The sequence below is a fragment of the Cyphellophora attinorum genome (assembly GCF_001299255.1).
Source record: "Cyphellophora attinorum strain CBS 131958 chromosome Unknown Contig21, whole genome shotgun sequence".
NCBI lineage: Eukaryota > Fungi > Ascomycota > Eurotiomycetes > Chaetothyriales > Cyphellophoraceae > Cyphellophora > Cyphellophora attinorum.
The window spans coordinates 468,334-489,895 of NW_017253249.1; the positions used below are offsets into that span (position 1 = coordinate 468,334).

The 21,562-nt window shown below is 53.8% G+C and overlaps 8 protein-coding genes across 8 annotated transcripts; 3 read left to right on the top strand and 5 right to left on the bottom strand.

Moving 5' to 3' along the window:
• Positions 1 to 4,190: 4,190 nt before the first annotated feature.
• On the bottom strand, positions 4,191 to 4,838 carry AB675_3211 (uncharacterized protein; the record flags this gene model as incomplete). Its single annotated transcript, XM_018143243.1, has 2 exons — positions 4,191 to 4,667; positions 4,719 to 4,838. 2 exons carry the CDS (start codon positions 4,836 to 4,838, stop codon positions 4,191 to 4,193), a joined length of 597 nt encoding a protein of 198 aa, XP_017997851.1.
• A 1,239-nt stretch (positions 4,839 to 6,077) lies between these two features.
• AB675_3212 (Monothiol glutaredoxin-5, mitochondrial) lies at positions 6,078 to 6,657 on the bottom strand (the record flags this gene model as incomplete). The annotated part of the gene is made up of 3 exons (XM_018143244.1): positions 6,078 to 6,247; positions 6,297 to 6,582; positions 6,631 to 6,657. 3 exons carry the CDS (start codon positions 6,655 to 6,657, stop codon positions 6,078 to 6,080), a joined length of 483 nt encoding a protein of 160 aa, XP_017997825.1.
• A 216-nt stretch (positions 6,658 to 6,873) lies between these two features.
• AB675_3213 (putative thymidylate synthase) lies at positions 6,874 to 7,584 on the top strand (the record flags this gene model as incomplete). The annotated part of the gene is made up of 1 exon (XM_018143245.1): positions 6,874 to 7,584. One exon carries the CDS (start codon positions 6,874 to 6,876, stop codon positions 7,582 to 7,584), a length of 711 nt encoding a protein of 236 aa, XP_017997904.1.
• Positions 7,585 to 7,676: 92 nt separating this feature from the next.
• On the bottom strand, positions 7,677 to 8,805 carry AB675_3214 (4-hydroxybenzoate polyprenyltransferase, mitochondrial; the record flags this gene model as incomplete). Its single annotated transcript, XM_018143246.1, has 2 exons — positions 7,677 to 7,720; positions 7,773 to 8,805. The coding sequence occupies 2 exons, from the start codon at positions 8,803 to 8,805 to the stop codon at positions 7,677 to 7,679; spliced, it is 1,077 nt and encodes a 358-aa protein (XP_017997876.1).
• A 423-nt stretch (positions 8,806 to 9,228) lies between these two features.
• AB675_3215 (uncharacterized protein) lies at positions 9,229 to 13,161 on the top strand (the record flags this gene model as incomplete). The annotated part of the gene is made up of 1 exon (XM_018143247.1): positions 9,229 to 13,161. One exon carries the CDS (start codon positions 9,229 to 9,231, stop codon positions 13,159 to 13,161), a length of 3,933 nt encoding a protein of 1,310 aa, XP_017997958.1.
• A 1,013-nt stretch (positions 13,162 to 14,174) lies between these two features.
• AB675_3216 (Fluconazole resistance protein 1) lies at positions 14,175 to 15,863 on the top strand (the record flags this gene model as incomplete). The annotated part of the gene is made up of 2 exons (XM_018143248.1): positions 14,175 to 14,730; positions 14,779 to 15,863. The coding sequence occupies 2 exons, from the start codon at positions 14,175 to 14,177 to the stop codon at positions 15,861 to 15,863; spliced, it is 1,641 nt and encodes a 546-aa protein (XP_017997930.1).
• A 1,303-nt stretch (positions 15,864 to 17,166) lies between these two features.
• On the bottom strand, positions 17,167 to 18,016 carry AB675_3217 (uncharacterized protein; the record flags this gene model as incomplete). The annotated part of the gene is made up of 3 exons (XM_018143249.1): positions 17,167 to 17,589; positions 17,676 to 17,714; positions 17,786 to 18,016. The coding sequence occupies 3 exons, from the start codon at positions 18,014 to 18,016 to the stop codon at positions 17,167 to 17,169; spliced, it is 693 nt and encodes a 230-aa protein (XP_017997805.1).
• A 1,150-nt stretch (positions 18,017 to 19,166) lies between these two features.
• AB675_3218 (putative transcriptional regulatory protein) lies at positions 19,167 to 21,497 on the bottom strand (the record flags this gene model as incomplete). The annotated part of the gene is made up of 1 exon (XM_018143250.1): positions 19,167 to 21,497. The coding sequence occupies one exon, from the start codon at positions 21,495 to 21,497 to the stop codon at positions 19,167 to 19,169; it is 2,331 nt and encodes a 776-aa protein (XP_017997980.1).
• Positions 21,498 to 21,562: the final 65 nt, after the last annotated feature.

Here is a 21,562-nt window from a genome sequence, read left to right on the forward strand (position 1 = left end):
CCAACCCCACGCGACAGCACTGCTGAGCCCGAAGGATTGCAACTGGTGCATCAGCCCGTTAATTTAGAGCCAGAAGCAGCAATCAGCCGCATATGAACTCCTGCATGCTTTGTGTGCTTATTCAGATCAATAACGGGCCAAGGCTTGGCTCTCTGGGGTAGTGAATGTCAGTTGCTGACTCGTATAGACCTTAGAGCGCTCGCACAATATCTTCGAAGACGCAGGCTTGCTTGGCAGCGCGAAGAGTCACAGATTCGCGACATTGTGGCTTCAGCTTCGCGGGGACGCATCTGCGGGCTCCTGTGTCTCTGAAGGGGTCGTTATTGTCGAACCTCGCCAATCTGGCACTGTTTGGAAATATGATAGTGTACCTTCCAGGAATGTGTCAGCGGACTCAGCGCCACTTTCCCAGAGAGGAAGTGGATTCTGGGGCAGGTGGGACTGATCCTGCTGCAGGGTCCTGACGTGGTTGTAGCCGCTATGTTGTATGACTCTTGAAGCATACGCCTTTTTGGGCGGTGGGTAGGTATGAATCGCGGTTGACGTCCGAGGTTCCTGGACTCTGTTCACCTGTGCACTACGGGATCTTGCACGTCATGTCCTGATAGGATCACGTCGTTTGTAGGTACGTATTCGAAAGGGCAGGCGCGATTTCCAGAGTGATTCGATGGAGCAGATGCTTTTAGACGGAGTCCCATTACCCGGTGGTGTCCACCTAGAAGGAAGGGTCTCGCGCGGAATTGCTGTGCCGGTCGAAGCAGATAGATGGCACGTCAGCTATGCTTATACAAGCCAGGGCGTGACACTATGTTGCTATAAGACATTGGATTCCATCCTTTGACGCTGAAACAAGATGAAAATCATGCGGTTGCTCGTATCATCTGTAGGGGAGCATTTGTCAAGCTCTGTGTCGTGCAATTTACTTACCGGCACCTGCATCCTCCGGATCATCATCGGCTCGGTGTCTATACCTTGCTGCCACAGGATTCCAGTGTAATAAGATACCGACGGCTCATAACGCTGGATAGGCGAGTCTCGCAAGATCTCGGGATGTCCGGCGGCCGTGCTCACCATGGTGCATACCTAACCAGATACCTGGCCAGCGGCACGGTAGCAGACGCTACCAGCCAAGCGAGGTGAGAACACGGAAGACTTCTCGGGTGGCTGTTTCCGTGTGTAGATCTTGGCTCTCTTGCCGGTCTTGTAAGGCTTACTTAGCTGACCAATTTTGTGGGGAGGGGTACCTTCCATTTCGGGCAGTGGGAGCTAGGGACCGTGGATTGGTGGGAAGTACGGCGACAAAGACGTGCGCTTGCAGCGCGCATGCCGTAGTCTGTAAGGCTAGGAGCCATGGCGACTCGCAACTCGCAATGTCATGGAAGTCACGACGGAATCGCGCCGTGTTGCGCTGCCGAGATGAGGACATTCGCTGGTGGCTGATGATGCTGGTGCTGGTAGTTTAGGGAAATGTCCGTTCGCCAGCACTGAAACATCTTCGACGTCAGGTAGAGTTCGCATGCTCGTTATCTCGTACAAATTTAGTCGAAACTCGAGAATGCCAGTGACCAATTGAAGTCGAAGAACGCCGAGGGAAGAAGACGTAGAGATTGCCGTTAACAAGTACATGCATGCGATGATGTTCTGGACATCACAAGGCGTGTTCTGCTGTAGAGAAAGACAACAACGCCGTTCAGTCCGATGACGACTACCTGTCGTTGATGTTGACAGATCCTGCAGTGCTGATCAAAGAGATAGTTTTAAGATGGGCCTGATTTCGGAGTGATTTGGGGGAGAGTTTCGCATGTTCGTTTGGGTGTCGGCCAACGCCTAAGCAACGACTGATAGGCGCCGGAGGCCTGTTGCTCTGTTCGGTACCGCATAGCCCAGAGATCATTCCTTCGATAGGTATCCTTCGAGAAGCGATGATCACGTCGCCCATGACTCGTGCTGCCCCGGAATCCGAGACAGCTCACTGGCACTGTAAGCTTTCTCGGGGCGATCATGCCCAGCAATAATTCCCAGACATCAATTCTTGAATCGCGGCTTGTACAAACGCAAAACCGGAAGAAAGCCAAGCCCAGCACCAGCGACAGCTGCGGGTGGTAAGTAATGCACGTTCCCGTTCGGGCATTGGGAGACTGTATAGTCGACAGGTGCCTTTATGACAAAGACACCGAAACCTCATCTGTCAGCAATCTGAGTTGTACCTTAAGGTTTAGGGCGACATGGGAGATGTCCACTGAGATGCTGAGGATACCATGCATTCCCCTCGTGAAGTTTACCTTCACTACCATCCACCGGAACCAGATGCACCACTGTACGGTGAACTCACATTCAAGGCTTGGAGCCTTGGGTCTGCCGGTATTTGTTCTCCGAAAGACAGCAGTTCTGCCGAAGACCGCCCACGGAGACATACAGTCGGTTAAAGGCGTGGAATCGTGCATCTAAATAGCAGGATTTGGTTTCACCATAACACATACACCGCTGTATCTGGAGATGGACCACCGGACCTTGTCCCCTTCCCGAGCACCGACCTCTTTGTGAAGCGGGCGGCTGCCTTATTTTGTATCGGTTGATGGTTCGGTTCTTCTATCGAAAGCGGTCCCCTCCGACAACCAGCCGCGTAAGACTGGAAGCATTGCCAGGTTCGTGCACGTGCGACTCGTCATTGGACGTGTAGATGTGGCACGGTAAAGCTATCTGTATTCAGCCTGTACCCCTGTGTAGTAGCAGCCACCTGAGTCAGCGATCCTGGCAAGCGGGCCGTGCGAAGTCAGCCGCCGTGGATCGTGGGACACCTTTCGAGCTTCTGCTGCTTTACACGCGGTGATGTCCTGGCATCTTGTTTTGTGTGCCTCGTGGCATTGTCAACTAGTGTACCTGCCCAGAAGTCTCATTGTACGTTTATAGAACGTTTAAGATGATCCTACCTCATCATGGCAGGCGCGCAATGTAGATCAACGGGCATGTTCAAAGCCGGAAAGAGCGTTCTTGTTGATCGTGAATGGCCTCCAGCCACAGCGGATGGCATAACCGAGCGAGGTCGACACGAGGTCAATGGGTCCCCGGCTGCAAGGTTGAATGATGCAGGGACCTCGTATACGAACGCACGGGCGTCAGATGGGTGGCACGATTCCGCGCAAGATATTGCCGTGACTTGCTCTCAGCACTTAAACCTACTACTGTACTGGTGTTAGCGGTGGACCTGATCTTCGACGCAAGATGCATTGATCGGCAGTTTTTTGTGGTTGCCTCAATGAAGTCGCATCTGACGCGCTCAACGCTGGAATGACGCGACGCATAAAGGTTATGGCATATGCCGACGACGACATACAATCGTGTCGGGGAGTGCTTCATCCTGGCTTTGCGTTGAAATCAGTTACATCCTGTGTCCTGCTCGACCAATACATATCCTGCTCCTGTATCATTTGGCTAAAAGTCCTCCGGGCACGTTAATTCCAGACCGCAGTCTGTTGAACGTCGAAAGTCGAGATCGTAATCATTATCATCCTTTGACACCATTGAACGGGCTCTCGGGATCTTGAACACGAGTCATTGCGGTAGAGGCCATGCATTGGCGAAGCTTTGTGATCGAAGCAAATGCCCACAGGATGCATGCAAGCTCGGGAGAAGTTATCCCTCCGGGTGTCTGTATGCCTAAGGAAGATCGGCCGGTGCAGAACTTGGCTTGAAACATGCTCAACATTCGAGAAGGCATGAGACGAGCGGGTAATAATGCAAGCCATACTCTATCTTGCAAGTGCGACCGTCGCTTCACGGACAGTACTTCGTGGCGACTTCTGCATGTTAGTGTTAAGCTACTGCCTTAACGATGGATCGGCGGCCTGGGGCACCAAGGTTAATGCAAGGCGCTGGACTTGTAAACCTTCGCGCTCGTGTGATATTCAAGCATTCGTACAATGGATGAAACTCTAGTACGGATCTACCTGACGTAGAAGATGAAGCAATGAAGGCATGGCAGCATAAGGCAATATGATGAATTATCATTGACTCTGTCGCTAAGCATTTCCTGCTCGATAGTCGAGAAAATCAAGTAGTTTCCCGATCCTTGCCCAAAAATACACGTCTTGAAGGTAGGACGACTCGTAGAAATCCGCACGAACTCCGTGCTAATATGGTATCACAAAATCCGCAGCAATCTCGCGCTCTCCACGGGCGCTCTCCGAAGGTCACCTTGACGATGAACGTGGTGATGGAGCGGCAGAACCGTGGTCGAACCAAGGAACCAAGTCGAATTCCGTTGGCGACTGTTCCATTATTCCGCTGAGCGTTGGCAGGCCGTTCTGTAATGATCCAATTTCTGCACTGAGTTGCTCAATCTGTTGCTGAAGCCTTTGGACTTCCTGAGTCTGTTGGTCGTAGTTCTGTGCCAGCTTCTGGTGCTTGTCTCTCCAGTCAGAAATTTGCTGTTCGAGTTCCTTCTGGTGCTTGTCCTTGCGTTCTCGGTAGGCTCTTTGTGATGAGCGATTCTGCTCGCGCCGCCGCTCAATCTTATCTGGGATTGACTTCTGAACTTGGGCGACAATGTTGTAGTTCGAGGACATCCGCCTCTCTGGTGACGATCGCGATGATGTTGGTGAGATCATCGACATGCTGTCGCTGCCGCCATCCAATGTAGCATAGAAGCTTGCTGCCCTATTGAGAAGCTAGAAAGAGGTCAGCACTGGCAATATAGAGCCTCGAGTGTAGAGTCATACATCGTTGTACTGGCCAACCATCATACTCGGCGACGCCGACCCGCTGCCATATTCCCATTGGAAGCTCGAGTCGAACGTAGTTGGGCTTTGCCAAGATTCTGGAGTGATGTAGTTGTCCATTGTTGTGTCTGGATAAGTGTATGATCGATAGCAATAGTTAGTGTCGATCGCAATTGCCAGCAGTTGAGGTGGGTTGAGATCGAGATGTAGAGGAGCAATCGGTGCAGGAAGGGGCAGTTATAACAGCCGGTGTAAGACGCTGAAGTCCTGGCAGGAATCCTACAGCTGTTTACAGCAGTTAGTGCACGGTGAAATGCATAATGTTAAAATGCACCTTCCACTCAGAGAGGCAATCGACTAAGTGGGGCGGTCGGGGACAGGGTTTGGGCATTTCGACAGGGGGGTGTTATGCTCCCTGCAAAGGCGTTCGTAATGGACTAGCCTTTTATCAGCAGGCGCACCGTGAATGTCAGCCATGCAGTAAGGCTCTTCTGACGAATCTGCTGTTGAATTCAGCCTTTGGCCAAGGTTGAACTTTGCTGGGCGAAATTGCAGGTTCGCACAACACCGTTCCCGGATTGACCCCAAGGGGTAGGCACACTTGGCAAAAGGCAGCTTTTTGTAAAGCCACGTTGTGTCACCCGTATCGCTACGGGCTCGCTTGGCTATTACACCTCGACACTTGGGCTTTGCTGATAGAGGATCGCCGTCTATTCGGACTCATTCGGACATTTGTCTCTCAGAGGAATCCGTGCGCGAACTCGAGTCACTGTACATACCTGTGCTTAGTGTACGACTGAGAAGGCTTACTGACCCGACTTTGGTTGTAGACGTAGTTTAGCTGTTGATTTGCGTCATTCTGGATATACACTGGTACTTCACCGACTCGCACACAGTGCGACCATTGGCAGTGCTCGGCCCGCACTGCTTGCAACGTTGGACTACCACTTCAGCCAGGCGAAAGCCGCACTCGAACCCACACTGCAATTGATGAACGTTTCTGCCGTCATTCCGGTGTGCACTGAAGCGATCGCTTTTGCCGAAGTTGACGAGGCTTTTGGTGGCTTCGCTTCGTAGGTATACAAGGCTATGTTGACTTCCAGAACTCGCTCAGAGCCCTCCCTGGAGTAGTGACTTGTGTCTATTGCGTTTCCGGCAAGGACAATTGGACGATGTGTGGTGTCCAAACGTTAGTGCTTGGCGATATCTGCCATGGACAGTTGCCGACGATGTCCCTCGGGGTTCAGATCGCAGAATCTCGGGGTCGCCGGGGAAGCCAAACAAGACCAATTGCTTGCAATGCTTGAGCAGACGTCACAGGTCGGCAATGCTTGATCTGAGATTGATCTGCAAGCTTTGTCATGCTTGACCTTCTGGGGTGTCCTCCAGAACCAGCACATCTTTGTCGGTGAGAAGCGTTTGCAGCGACTCGTCTTTGAGCATGGTCATGACGATATCGACACCACCGACGAACTCCTTGTCCACATATAGCTGTGGGATAGTCGGCCAGTCCGAGTACTGCTTGATGCCTGCGGACTTGTTAGCTTCTGTCGCTCCTGTGGTCGAGGGCTTTCGAACCGTCTCTGAGGTCTGGGTCCTCTAAAACGTTGTACGCTGCGAACTTGGTAGGATCAACACCCTGTTGGCCAAGAATCTGTATCATTGTTCTTGAGAAGCCGCATTGAGGCTGATCTGGCGTTCCCTTCATAAACAGCACAACCGGCGCTGATGCCACGGCCTTATCGATGGCTCCGCGAATGGCGTCTGACAGGCATCGTCGCTGCGCCAAGTTCGACGAGATGCGTGGTAGAAGGGAAGTGTGGGTGGCGGATGGCGCAAGTGCTGCTGCGGCACCGCGAAAAGCCTGGACAGGGTCAGTGAACCGTGTTAGCGAGCGTTCTGCAGCACGTACAGGTAGTCTTAGAGCTCTTCCTAGCATACTATCCGTGAGCAATTGACGTGATGGCTGTAGTATGATACTAATGTATAGAATTCGAACGGGAAGTGGAAATGATGCAGGAAGCCGCTTCGGCCCAACCTCGGATTTGTCAGCCAACGAACATCTGTTCGACACCTCTGCTGCGGTACCTCACTTCATCCTTGACATGCCACGAGATCTGATCTATTTCTACTCTAAACCAAAAGTCTACTCATGATGGGTGATGCAACCGGTGATGTTATATGCGAGAAGCCCTTCTCCGCCGCGGACTTCACTGATGATCAGAAACACCACATTCTACTCGCAGCCAGTGGATCTGTTGCTACGATCAAATTACCACTAATAGCACACGCTCTAGCCCAGCATCAGAATGTATCGATACGAGTTGTCCTCACATCGTCTGCTACTGAATTCTTGCAAGGCCAGTCTGCTGAACAGCCGCAGCTCGAAAGCCTGGAGCAGCTGCCCAATGTTGAGGCGATCTACCTGAACAAGGACGAATGGGCGAAGCCATGGGTCCGTGGCGACAAGATCCTGCATATCGAACTGCGCCGCTGGGCTCATACTCTTCTAATTGCTCCTTTGTCTGCGAACTCACTGGCCAAGATGGCCAACGGTCTGAGTGACAACCTACTAATGAGCGTCGTCCGGGCATGGGATACGACAGGTCTGATTGATGGTCGGAAGAAGGTCATCTTCGTCGCTCCGGCTATGAACTCAGCCATGTGGCGCCATCCCATCACCAATAAGCACATCGAAACGTTGAAGAACGACTGGGGCTCTCCGCCTGATGGCTGGGTTCGTGTGCTTGGTCCCATTGACAAGGGTCTTGCATGTGGTGATGTGGGTGACGGCGGGATGATGGAGTGGAGCGGTATCGTCACGGAGATGGAAAGCCACTTCGGTCTCACCAAACCTTCAACCTAGTCAAGTTTCGAGTATTCTTCCATCCCCGGCCGGTGGTCGAAAATAGCAGTAAAGGTAATCGCCAAGCAGTCCCGCTGATATTACACCGCCAGTCAGCCATGCACCTTGTCGGAACCACTTTGCGCAGTCCTGTACGCTGCGAAGGTTGACAGTCTTGACAATGTAGGCAAGAGTGAGAGCTGCTCCACCGCAGCTGCCAGCAAAGAAGACAGGTCCTGCACCAACCAGATAACCAGCCAAACCCAAAAGACCGACCTGGACCGCGGAAAGTCCCAGGAGGACAGCCTTCGCATTATGATCATGGGCCAGCGCGATCGATTTGATGCCAGCATTGACATCGTCTTTGATGTCTTGGAATGCATAGATCATATCATAATTGAGAGTCCACGTCACGCAGCTGGCATACAATGCAGCGGCTGCTCCAAGGGCGGTAGGGTGCGAGAGCAGATCCACGCCCATGGCTGGAAACCCGACAATGGCACCCCAAGAGAAGGTCAGACCGAGCACGAACTGTGGATAATTTGTGACTCGCTTCGCCAATGGGTAAACGGTGACGAAGAACAAGCTAGGCGTCGCATAGAAGAAGCATCCAATGGGAAACTGGAGCAATATGCCCAATCCGGTGAGCAACTGGAAGCCAAGAAAGATAACAGCATTTTGGGGCGTGACTGCCCTTCTTGCAATCGGTCGCAGCCTTGTTCTTTCCACCTTGGGGTCGAGATTGCGATCCCACAAGTCATTTATAGTGCAGCCAGCGCCCCGCATGATCAGGGCGCCGGCGAAGAATAGCGCACTCGTAGACATGACCTCGAGTGGCGTCGCGACAGGTACTGCCAAGGGTGCAGCAAGTAATGTGGCGAAGAGACATGGAAAGTAGAGATAGTAAGTGCCTGCTGGCTTGTCAAGTCGGGCCAGTTCGGCGTATGGAATCCATGATGGCGGGAGTTTCGAAATCAGGCCCTGACTCGGAGGCTTGTAGATAGCTGGTTGGCTGGTGTCAATGCTAGCTGAGGTAGAGGCATGTCGTCGTTCGAGGTATTCAGGCTGTGAGGTGATTCCTTTTGACCTATGCCTCTCGTGCTGGAGGCCGAGTGTCGTCCAGCGCGCAGTGATGCTGTCCCTCGATCTGATACACCCAACCAGCCTGTAGCGAGTGACGGCCAATCCAGCCCATTGCAGACTTGGAATTACCAAGCTCATTCGTTTGCTGCCCGAATTCATCACTACCCCTTCATAAGTGAGGCATGGTTATCAGCTCACTTCCTCACGCGTCCTTCATCGCGTAGTGCTCCACTTGTCCACCTGCTTGCTGGTTAGTACAGGATGGAAGCTCATCCTGAACTTGAAGTGAGCACTTCGTCTTCAATATTGTACTAGCCTATTTTGGATTAGGTCCTTTTCCCCACGTACGCGCCGTCGGCGAGCGCGCTCGCAATTCAATTTACTCCAGTGCTCTTCTCACTCGAAGTTCCATCACCAGAGCCGGGCACCGCTATCGCGATTGGAATCCGCTACCAGGCTTTGCGAGCCTACGCGAAGTCTCGAACCTCGACTATGCGACCTGTAACCCGAACAGCGCCCAGCAGGAGCTCGAGTCGACTGCTGGTGTACTGAGCCTGGACAATCGGCTCGCCTCGTCTCAGTATGCCGTCAACGAGGCCTTGCGCGGCTTTCGAGCCTATCTCGCCCGACTTCAATGTCAAGGCGCTCGTCGAGAGCACGCCGAACTTTCAATGGGTAGTAAGGATCGACTGCGATATGATCGATCATCAAGGCGTCGAGGCATTCGAGAAATTGGTTCTAATCCATGTCATATTGGGAGGCAAGCCTCTCGTCGTCGAAGGCTACGACCGCCGCCTCGACCGGTGGACTTTCGCTGTGCAATGGCTGCGCGACAACCATGGCACCAAGGTCGAGAATCCTAGAGATCTGACCAAGAAAGCCTCCGTGCCCATGACGTTCGCGCATTACCTGAACCATATGGCGCTGCTCACGGATCAATGGACTAGCACAAACTACAAGGATCCTCAACGACAGCGAATATATCTGAAGGACATCGACTGTCCGCCGCTTTGGCACGATAAGTTGCAGTCCGTACTGCCACCTTTCCTGTACTACCTGAACGATACCACTGGCGATGTCGGCGGCTTCGGCGCAGTCGACCAGACCGATGCACGCGGCGAGACCCGTAAAGGCAAAGGCATCGCGAAGGCTGGTGATCTGATGAGCTGTTTACCAAAAGAGATGCGCGCTGAAAATATGATGTGCTACATTGGCCACGAAGGAACATACACACCCTCTCACAGAGAGATGTGTGCCAGTCTGGGACAAAATATCATGGTTGAGGCATCCACAGGGTTGATTGAAGACGGCAAGCCCACGAAGCCGGGCTCCTCGTTGTGGTTCATGACCGAGAACAAAGAGCGAGAAGTTGTTGCTGAATACTGGCTCTCGCGTCTCGGCCATGACATCGAAGTCGAGAACCACTTTGCTCAAATCAATGCTTGGAAGAATGCGCCATTTACTACGTACGTAGTAGAGCAGCGCCCTGGTGACCTGATCCTGATTCCACCTCTTGCTCCGCACCAGGTCTGGAATCGCGGTACACGGACAATGAAAGTTGCTTGGAACCGAACGACAATTGAGACGCTGGAGATGGCCATGAACGAAGCTCTCCCGAAGGCCAGAATGGTTTGCCGCGATGAGCAGTACAAGAACAAGGCGATATCATTTTTCGCTTTGCAAAATTACTCAAAGTTACTGAAGCTTGCTGACAAGCACGGGCAGAGCAGCAGGAGTAACGCAAAGAAGACGAAGAGTGACACGAAGGTCCGACAGCTCGAAAAGGACTTCCGGCGTCTGCACTCGCTGTTTACTCAAACATTAGTTTCCGAGAGCTTCCTACCCGAAAAGCAGGAGAAGTGCGAAATGGTCCCATTCGAGGGCTTCATTACCTGCTCGTACTGCAGGTGCAACATTTTCAATCGCTTCCTCACCTGCCCGACCTGCATCCTCCGAAACGGCCCTGAAGAAGACACGTACGATATCTGCCTCGATTGTTATGCGATGGGCCGAAGCTGCGAGTGTATTTCACGATTACAATGGGTTGAGCAATTCCCGTGGCCAGAGCTCATTCAGAAGCATGAGACTTGGCGGCATCAGATTCTAGCGTACGAGGGCAAGGTCAATGAGAAGTCGCCAATGTCCCTGAAAGTTGAGCTACAACGTCTCGGTAGAAAGCGAACACTGGCTCAGATATGTCAATTGGCACTCCGTCAACGTCCGTGGCGTGACCGAAAGAAGCCACCTCCTGTTCCTGAAGGTGTCGAACGCCTCGAGGAAGTCGAAGTCGATGCTAATGGTAACATCAAGAAGAAAAAGAAGGTCAAGCGTTCTGACAAATTCGTTCGCGAGCATGCGCAGTGCCATATTGACAAGCATTGGGAGCCAAAGTGGAAGCAAGCAAAATGTAGCAACTGCGGCAAGAGCTGGTGCTATGGTGTTCTGTTCAGAGGCTATGATATGATGCCACAAGATATCATGGCTGACCCCGACTGGGCCTGTCCGAGTTGCAGAGGTATCTGCGGCTGCAGAGCATGCCGAACTAAGTCAAATTATCATCCATACACTCCTTCTGGCACACGACTTGGCCACAACACCAAAGCTGTGGCAGATATACGCTCCGTGGAAAGCCTCGTCGATTTCAGCTTCTCGAACCTTGGCTGGATTCAAAAATCGGGCGACGACAACGGTGATGATACCCGTCGGCTTAAGAGACGGCGTTTGGAAGCAGATACCGCACAAGCTCAGACCACACAGCTTGGAGAGGACTACGCCGAAGACCAGGACCATCAGGTCGAGGATGACCTCCTCCGCTTGGCCGAGCAAGAAGGCATTCCAATCGACCCTGCGTTGGCTGCCGTCGCCGGCAATGGTCCGCCATCTCCGGATTCTGCGGCCGAAGAAGATATGTTTGACGAAAACCCCGAAGGGCGAGCAAGTGACTTCGGGCAAGCCGTTATGGCTCCACAGTTCGTGATTCCTGACGGAGGTGTTCTACGAGACGAGGGCCGAACCTACCAGTACGACTTCACTGACACCATCACGTACGACTATCCCGATCCGACTGCTGTAGTTGCACAGCCTATCCCAGAAGACGACGAGCCTGCCCGGGAAAATGGTCATGGCGCAGGTGATCCGGACGATGATCACATCGAGATGGTGAGCCGGAAGCGGAAGCGTAAGCTCGATGAGGGCGAGAGAGCGTTCAACTACAACAAGTCGATCAACCTGTCGTCCGCTAAGAAAGCGAAACCTAAGAAACAAACAAATTCGCTTATTGTGAAATTGCCAATTAGCAGGGAGAAGCTGGCGGAGATCGAGAAGTCAATGATTGCGCAACGCGCGTTAGACGACCTCGGACCTGCGCCAGCAGCACTCAGCTCAGATCTCCAAGCTCTCAATAATATCGTTCCGAACGTGGAGGGTCAACCTGCGCCGAAGAAAGCTCGGCCGGATGTGGTCGTTGTCGATCGTGACACCGAATATGCACCAAGCCGGCGAAGAAATCGACGAAAGCCTGGCCCTGATGGAACACTCCAGCCGCGTACAGACGATGTCACCCGTCGACAGACCAGAATGCATGCCGTCACCTATGAGGAACCATCAGACGGGGAAGAGTTCAACGAGATAGTCGAGCCGAAGACGAAGGGCGCCGTTGCTGACGTCGGTGCCGAGAACAGCAAGCTCACAACCATGGAGGGTGCCATCGACATCGATGACATCGGCTCTGACGATGACATTACTGGCACAGATCGAGGCGATTCGACGCCAGAACCGTCTGATCGTCCTATATCGGTGTTACGACCTGTTACATCTTCGTCGCTCAATATTGGTCAGGCCGTTGACACACCAACTACGAGTATAAGCCGAGAGCCGACTCCTGCACAGACTTCGCGGCCTTCGACTGCTACAGCCACCCAGTCGGCTCAGGCCAAGGCGCTTGCAGCAGCTGCTGCGAATCGCAAAGCTAAGATGGCTCTAGAGGATGACTTCTCCGATGATTTTGATGATGAGTTCTCTGACCAGGAAGTAGCGCCCCCTCCAAAGCAAAATGCTACGAAGAAGGCCGCGCCAGCATCATCAGGTCGAGCTTCCCCTGCTGACAGCTTCGCAACTGCGCCTCCGGCGGACGTGTTGACTACGGACGTTGTAATTGGAGAAGCCTCTGCTGTGCAAGCGTGCGTGTCTACGTCGCCACCGGCTCCAGTTGTTGCTCCAGCGTCTAAACAGTCTGCAGTAGTTTCACACTCTGCTGCAGCAGCAGCACAGAAACCAAAGACAAAAATAATGACTGCAGACGACTGGAGCGATTCGGACACAGACGCATCCGAGATAGCTTTTGGTAGTGCCCAAAAGGCGTCTCCAGTGGCCACTTCTGCATATAGCGGGTCTGGCTGGGCGGCGGTGAACGGCACAACGAATGGCGTTAAGCGCGGCCAGATGGGTGTTGGCAGAGGGCGTGGTCGAGGTCGAGGTCGAGGACGAGGACGAGGCCGCGGTGCAATCTATGCTTGAGCAGTCTGCCAGCAGAATGGGCGTCACCCGTGCGTCAGATTCGAGAGACGTCTGATCTGCCAGGACAGCGGAAGCACTTGATGAATCTGTCGAAGTCGTGGTGCTTTGTGCAAAATTCGATTCGTCTGGATTTTACAACTTGGCCTGAGGAGCACACGTATCATCCAACAAATCCAACAAAGTGGGCGAAGGACTCCCAGGGAGTCTAGGTTGCTAATGCTTGTACAACATTCGAGCGGACGAAATAGCACATAATGCGAAGATCGCTTCATAAGCCGATAAGGCAGCGTCTTACTGTGATGAGGCGTCCAGATCGCACATAACCCTGTAAGCGACCTTAATATCAACGTCGATCATCAATCTCTGAGCAGTAGGTTGTGCTTTCAAGATTGAAATCGCATCTTTTCGAATCACTAAAGCCCAGGCATACTCCCATGCCCACCAGGCAAAAAGCGTGTGAAGCGATGGTGCCAATTTCTGGCGTACTTCCCCGGACCGCGGTCCTTGGAGCTCGTACCCCAGATGCGCTGCACTTCCGCACCTGCTGCCCGAACAGGCCAAACCCGCCGCGCAATGCATCAGGCGCGTCACAATAGTCCTGCAGGTGCGTATCTCCGTAGGTGCAGAAAGCACCTAGGAACTACATACGTCAGTTCCTTCGCAGGTTCGTAACGTCAACATCTGCCGGGGAGGCCAGGGTCCTACCGAGGTGAGTCGCGTCCGGCTTTCCGTGCCGGGATCGTCGCCTAGCACCAGATCAAATCGGCGGGACGTTCACCGCAAAAATGGGTACTAGAGATTGGAATCTGGAGTAGATGGCGCGTCCGACTCGGTCTGATGGGTGAAGTGAGTCTTGTTCTTGTAAGCTGTGACTGCTGACTTCACGATCCTGAAATTCTATACGCGGCTGGGAAGTAGCTTCTTTCACATTGATGAAGTGCAAGGTCTCCTGCAGTCTTGGAGTAGGCCGCGAGTGACCATACAGGGCTCCAAACGTGAAATGAGCGTTCATTATGGCCGAAGATGAAAGTGTACCTGCGCCAGAAGTCGTCGCGTTGCCAAGCGAGAAAAATGAGGATGTCTCGAACGGGGATGAAATCGTTCGATGGTCGGACGGCATCGAGTACCGTCAAATGGCTTTCGACAGCCACATACCAGTCATAACAGTGCAGCAACCAGGCTCAATGATTGACATACCGCCATGTCCCGATCTCAGCCGGTATCAAAGCCCCTACCAATGGTCTGCCACACGGAAGAACCTCATGACATATCTGGCTTGCTCAGTCAATGGTGTCGCTGCCTACGCTTCCGGATCGTACGCTTCGCCTGAAGACCAGCTTAGGCAAAAATGGGGTGTTTCGCATGCTGTTTTCATGCTGGGCATCACGGTATTTACGATTGGGTTTGGAGTTGCGCCCATGATTCTGGCACCATTCTCAGAAATCAATGGCAGAAGACCCGTGTTCGTGTTGACAGGCATACTGTTCGTTGCGATGCAGGCGGCTTGTGCTCTGACGCCCACTTTCTCGGGTATGCTCGTTTGCCGCTTCTTGATGGGTGTGGGAGGCTGTGAGTATCCTAAACTGCTATTGCCATGAAGTACCTGACATGTGGTAGCGACATTCTCGACAATGGTCGGAGGCATTCTCGCGGACATGTGGTCCAGCAAAGAACGAAACACCCCCATGGTTCTGTTTACCGGTGCAACACTGTTCGGCACGGGATTGGGACCCCTTGTTTCCGGCGTCATCGCCCAGAGATTGCTCTGGCGATGGGTCTTCTACGTTCAGATCATTAGTTCCGGCCTCATCGTTGGACTTGTGGCTGCTTTCTTCAGCGAGACCCGCGGCAGCACTATCCTTGAGCAGAAGGCAAAGGCCATCAATCAATGGTACGACAAGCTCGACGCCCTAGGCGTGTACCTACAAGACGACAGACCGACTTCCGATTCGCAGCACCCTTACCACCGTATCCGCTACACTACCAATAACCCCAAGCCCTCCGTCTTCAAGATGATCGGCCACTCCCTCTACCGGCCCATGCACATGCTCGTCACAGAGCCCGTCGTCATGTCCTTCAGCGCCTGGATCTCCTTCGCCTGGGCCATCCTCTACCTCCAATTCGGCTCCGTGCCCCTCATCTTCAGCACAAGCTACAATTTCTCCCTCGAGCAGACCGGCTACGTCTTCACCTCGCAATGCGTGGCGGCCATTATCTCGACCGTTCTCCATATACGTCAAGAGCCTTTCATGCTGAAATACTACCCTTCCAAGATGACCACGCCCGAGGGCAGGCTACTGCCTACTTGCATCATGGCCACCTTCCTGCCCATATCCCTCTTCTGGCTCGGCTGGACCTGTTTCCCGTCGATCCACTGGATCCTGCCCACGATTGCAGTCGGCATCGCCACCATGGGAATTTTCTCCATCTTCCTTGCCGTGTTCAACTATACTGCTGACGCGTACGGGCCGTACACATCCAGTGCTCTGGCCGCGTCTGGGGTGTGTCGAAACTTGCTGGGTGGGGCGTTCCCATTGGTGGTTCACCCATTATACCTGAATCTAGGATTCCAAGCCGCGAGCAGTCTACTGGGCGCGGTGGCGGTGGTGTTGACGCTCGTGCCAGTCGTGCTGGTGTGGAAGGGGCCAAGGATCAGGGAGCGGAGTCGGATTGCGAAGGAGTTCGTGGGCAAGGAGGGCTGACTTCCATAGCTATTTCGCGCGCAGTATCAACTTAGACTCGGATTGACCGCCACATGTTCTGGTAGTTCTCCCAGCAACAAACTAGTTCGCCATATCCCCTCCACGTCACAGTGTCGTCGAAGCCGCAAAGCTGAATCATCTGCTGATCATTCTCCTGGCGTCTACATCATCGCCCTTGTTATAGTGGCCCAGGCAAGAATAAATTGTCCTTCTCCAGCAATCCGGAATGAGCAGGGTTCTACTCGAAACCGGCTGACACACAGTGAGCAAGACCGGATGACGGCATCCCCTCCCCACCCAGATACCAGGCAAGCAACCACGGCAGGAGCACACAGCGACCGCTCCTGCCAATTGACGTCCCTAAACGATGCGATGAGCGGCAGGTGCCACACACTGCACCTTCAATGCATACCTGCCAACCACAGCAGGAGCACGTAGCGATCGCTCCTTCCCATCGAGGTTCCTGAACAAAGGGGCGGACGGCAGGTACTACACGATGCTCCTTCCGTGATAGGGTGCCTCGTCAGCCGGCTTGAGACCAATTCTCGTGAGACCGGATGACTGGATCTTCTCAGAGCTGTGTCCTTCTCTCACATTGTCGAAGGATGCGGCGATGGAAGGAGGCTATGAAGGCGACCGATACTGAGGATAGTGGACCAGGCGATGGACAGCAGCTGTGGCAATAGCTTTCCAAACGCTTGCTGTCAACCGGTCTGGGCTAAGCTCTACATGAGACCGGATGACAGGGGCTCTTACTCAAGTCAGTAGATCGATCTGCGGTTGCTGCTGGCCCGTTCTCTATATGCGCGTTCATATACCGCCTTCTTGATGGGCATGTTGCCAGCTCTGCGCTCGCACACTAGCATTCAGTGACCGTGCCCATCATTATGAACAGGGATGCATGAATACACATGCGCCAGAGAATCTCGGTGCGACACGTTGCACGGAGTTAAGACCGTTCAATGATAGGCAGGATCAGGAGTATGGCCATAATCTTGTCTAATTGTGTGGTGCTATATCTTTCTCCAACTATGTGATTACAGAGAATATGTCTCGGGCGTGTGTCGGGTCGTTCAAGTCCCCAGGTATAAACTATACGTTACCCTTTTATCGAGCTTCCCAACCACTTCAGTGCGGTATTGGGCACGGCACTCGGCGTTTGCGGACCTGGATAGTCTCTTTATCAGTCTATGAACAGTACTCCAGGCTCGCTCGGGATGCCGTTGGATGCCGAGCCCGTGTCAGCAAGACAGAGCACATTGCACTGCCAGGCAGGAAGAAAGGCAACACTCACGTAGCCTCCCTAGAGCATATACGTGCAGACACAGCCATAGTTGTTGAGGCTCTGATCTTCCTTCTTGACGCATTTCACCAGCCAGTCTGCACAATAATCGTTACAATCGACCTTGATCGTGTCGTTCCTGGCGGGAATGGCGTTGGCATTCAGCAGAGCTACTCCAGTTTCTTGGTAGCTAACGATTGGGTCGCAGTTGGCGGGGTCCAGCCATTCCCATCCGCAGTCCCACCGGCCACTACGCCGGCACTCCTCGACAAGCTCTGTGCATGTTGGCTTGTCTGCGTTCCTTTTGACCGGGTTGCCGACGACGATGCTGGGAGAGTCATTGGGACCGGAGCCTGGGACGACGTAAACAGGTTCCGGTTCTGGTTTGAAGAAATCATCGAAATCTCGTCCACCGGCCATCGCAGCGGTTGGGATTGCTTCGGCCTGCGGCTTTGTTAGAGAACTCTCTCGCGAGCATGACAAGGGGTGAGTGTGAGTGAGTGATGATGAGTTGGGGAATGCAAACTCACAACCGCTTGACCCGTCAGGGTGGCGGTGCTGACCGCGGTCTGGGCAGGTCCAGCACAAGAAGTCCATTCAGGATACAAGCTAGTGAAACTCTGCCAGTTGCTCATTTTACACGGTTGATAGTGAGGACTGGCAAGCCGTCGCTGTTGGTTTCCGTCGGTGCCCAATAATCAGGCAAGCCGGTGACCATGGCTTGAGCCTCGAGCGCGAGAGCGTTGTCCGCGGACCGAGTAGGGATGGACGGAAGCCTTGTAGGGATGGACGTAAGCTGTGGTGCGGCGGCGGCGCACCACTGCAGGTAGCAGGGCACGAGGAGTGCAAGGACCTTGGCGGAGAAGGCCATGGCTGGATGAGTTCTGTGGTGAGTGAAAACTGGTTGTATGGGCTACGGTCTGAAGTTTGCGTGACTGAGGTCGAAAATGTCAGGTGGTCCCGTACGTGATTTATTATGTACCTTCGAGGCAAGAGGACACGCTTGAGAATATTCCCATTCAGTCTCTTCGCTGAGCGTCCTGCTGCTCAGCGCAAAGGCTATAGAGGTTCCGGCGAGCCTTACTGGCGCTTGAGCATATTACTTGGAGACTCGAATTGTCGTTAGCTGAGCAGATAGAAGAGTATCTTAACTGCTAACGTGGTGGACCATAATGAGCTCCTTCGAAAACGCATCTGCTTCCTGGACCTCATGGGCCACTTGGAGGCTGAGAATCCACGATATGCACATCGAGCCCATAGCCGGGCCTGAACATGACCGGTCGTGACTTCCACACTTTTCGCAGGATGCCAGCACGAGATATTTGATAGCACCCTACTCCGATGTTGCCGAATGCCCAGCTCGTGCAGTAGGCTCAGCAAGCAGTCTGTTGCCGCACAGACAATCAGAGGAACATGCACACGCGCAATGAACCAACCGTGAAGCCAGTTAGTGCACCTACACAGGGCAGGCCTAGGACGACGACAAATAACCACGGAATCTCGCTTACACCGTCAAGTGTAACAGGAGCGCGGCTGCGAAGTCTCTTCAGCGCGTACGATACGACGCAAAGCAGATCACAGCGCCTATAGACGATAAGGTAACAATCACAGTGAAGCTGAGTTACGAATCCAAGGGTTCCCGCGGAGTGCACCTGCCAAGTCCAAGTCCTTGGCTCGGAGCGGACCTGGGAAAGAGCCACTTGAGTTCTGAGGTCATCGAAGCTGGGGAAGAGTACAGGCAGCACTCGCAATCAGTATTAGGGCGAAGCATGTGAAAACCCGCTGAAGCCCTCTAGCTCGCTATTTATGTCTCGAGGACCAATCTGACAAACAGTAATTACGACGTATGGCCACCTGTATGTAGCTGGGCACATTCCCTCGACAATGCTTGCGGCCACCGTGGCTCATATTTGCTGACAAAGATCATTGTCGCGTTCCTTCCCCGAGACGCCTATCCTCTATGCATGTGTTGTGACCCTTCGCTTGCAAATATACCATCAACAGCAACAGCAACCCTCTCATTAATATCCACCACTCATCCCACCTCCGACGCCAACACCCAACGGCGTCCCCACCATCGGCGTGCCCAACGGCGTGCCCATCCCCTGCGACGATGGCGGCGGATAGCCACTATTACTGCCGCCACCACCACCACCGTTCTGCCCCATTCCGCCAGCCCCATTCACACCATTAAACGGCTCATCAAAATCACCGCCCCCCGACGCCGCCATACTGAACAGCGCAGTATCCTGAAACTCGCCAAAGATCTCCGGAAACAACTCCTCAATACTCCCCTGCTGCCCTTGATAGCTCAGAAACCCATCGTCGCCAACCCCTACGACGGTCTGCTGCCCATTAGCGTCGAAGCCGCTTGCCCCTGAGAGTCCATTCAGGCCTGCGCCGTAAAATCCTGATGACGTTTGTAGGTTTTGCATGCTCGGCGTGCCCAGTGCTGGTGTCGATCCCGCGGATGAGTTGAAGTTTAGCATCTCCCTCGGCACAGCATCCTCGATTCTCCGCAGGATGTTCTCTGAGCTGGCTAGTGCTGTTTCTGCCAAGTCCCAGCCGCTTTCTTCGAAATGCCTCCTTAGGTTGTCGACTAGGGCGCGTGCGCTCGTCATGCAGCCCTTGCGTACTTCGGGGAAGTTTGTCTGTAGGGCACAGCGCAGGAGTAATGTCACGGCCGATGTGAAATGGTGCGCGTTGTATGGTAGCCAGAACCCTCGGAGATCGGTCTTCTGGAGGGAGGCGGTGAAGCGCACGATATCCTCTGCGGCGGCCTGACAGCCACTGAGCCAGGAGGCCGCGGGTTCAGTCTCGCGCTGTGAGATTTCGTGCCAGGCTATGCGCCGTAGAAGCATGCGGACGGCAAGGAAGGAAAGTTGGAGGTTTACCAGGCCGGGCACGGCGGGCCGGGAGGTGAAGTCAGACAGATCAAGCCATCCAGGCCGCGACTCGATCCAGCGGTTGAGTTCGATCTCGCTGCGGGAGGTCTGCTCTGCGGCAATAGTGTCATTGCCGGAGCGGATATGATAGATCAGCGGCAGCACGTCGCCTACAATCTCGGTGAGCTTGCACAGGTGAATGAAGACTTCCGCAGCGCGTACGTGTTTCAGGCTGTTGCTGCGGGCGCCGGTGAGGAGGTCCAGGGTTGGGAGTGGCACGTCGTAGTGGTTCTTGGAGATGTAGGGAGGTGTGCCTTGGGCAAAGTTGAACCATCTGTCGTGCACGACGACGCCCCACCACGCTTTCCAGCGGACCCGACGCTCTTGGTCGAGCATTTTCCATTCTGCACAATCGTGGTTCAGGCCAATAGCATGAGCGAGGGCGACAGTCTTAGCCACATTGGTGGAATTGTTTATCAGGTTGGTCGAGGGTCGGCCAGCGAGATTCATGGTCATGGAGAGGATATTTGCTAGGTTGTTCTTTGAGAATTCTGAATTGTTGACTGAGGTGCCCACTTGCCATGCAAAGTCCTGGTCGGGCCGTGCGTAGGCGGAAAGGGCGGGCGAGAGATCCCAGTAGAAGAGTGCGTGCGCGACGAGGTTGGCGAGAAAGTTGGAGGGTATCTGGTGGCGGGTCTTGAGCCGTGAGACTACACAGGACTCTTCGGTGAATGGGAAGGCTGGGTGTACGTTCTCGTAGAAGTTCGCAACGACTTTGTCGAGGAATGGGTCGACTTGTGAGAGCAGCTCGTCCGGGAGGTTGCGTGAGCAGGAGCAGTCCTGCGGTGTTGCTCGCCGAGGTGGTACAGCGGCGCGATAGATGGGCTTCTGTTGCGAGTCTTTGCGGCCCAGATTTGGCTGAATTGGGACATGTCCAGAGTTGCCGTTGGCGGCCTGTGGGAGATACTGGTCAATGACTTGATTGTCGCGCGCTACTATCGGGCCGACGATGTATGACGACTCGTCAAGGGCCATGTTGTCGTTCTCCGGTAGCATGGAGCGATGAATGAAGCCGATCTTGGGCGTGGCGCGGTCCTCCTTCTTGCCCGTCGCCGAAGAGCACGGAACTCCGTGCATCCGGCATAGTAGGCACGCTTGTCCAGGGACTTCGATGGTGCACCGTGACCGTCGCTTGTGACATCGCGTACATGCCGGATACTTGTGCGATCGATAAGGTCTTGCTGTCTTCATATTGGCGACGGGTACATTGATGTCGGGCTTGTTGTCAGCGCCAGGTTGGCTAGCGGAGGCGAGCGGTGATGGTGATTTGCGAGGTCTCTTATTGCTGTAATTGCTGGAAGCGCTTGGCGTGCTTGACTGGCTTATGCTCTTATCACCGTTGATTTTGACCGCCACAGGAGTCTGAGGCGAGGCATAGTAGCCTTCTTGATGTACGCTGAACATCATCTTCGTTTAGCAGTTGCCCTAGCCCGCTAAGCCCAGTTTGATGCTAGCAGCCGATGGGGCTGAAT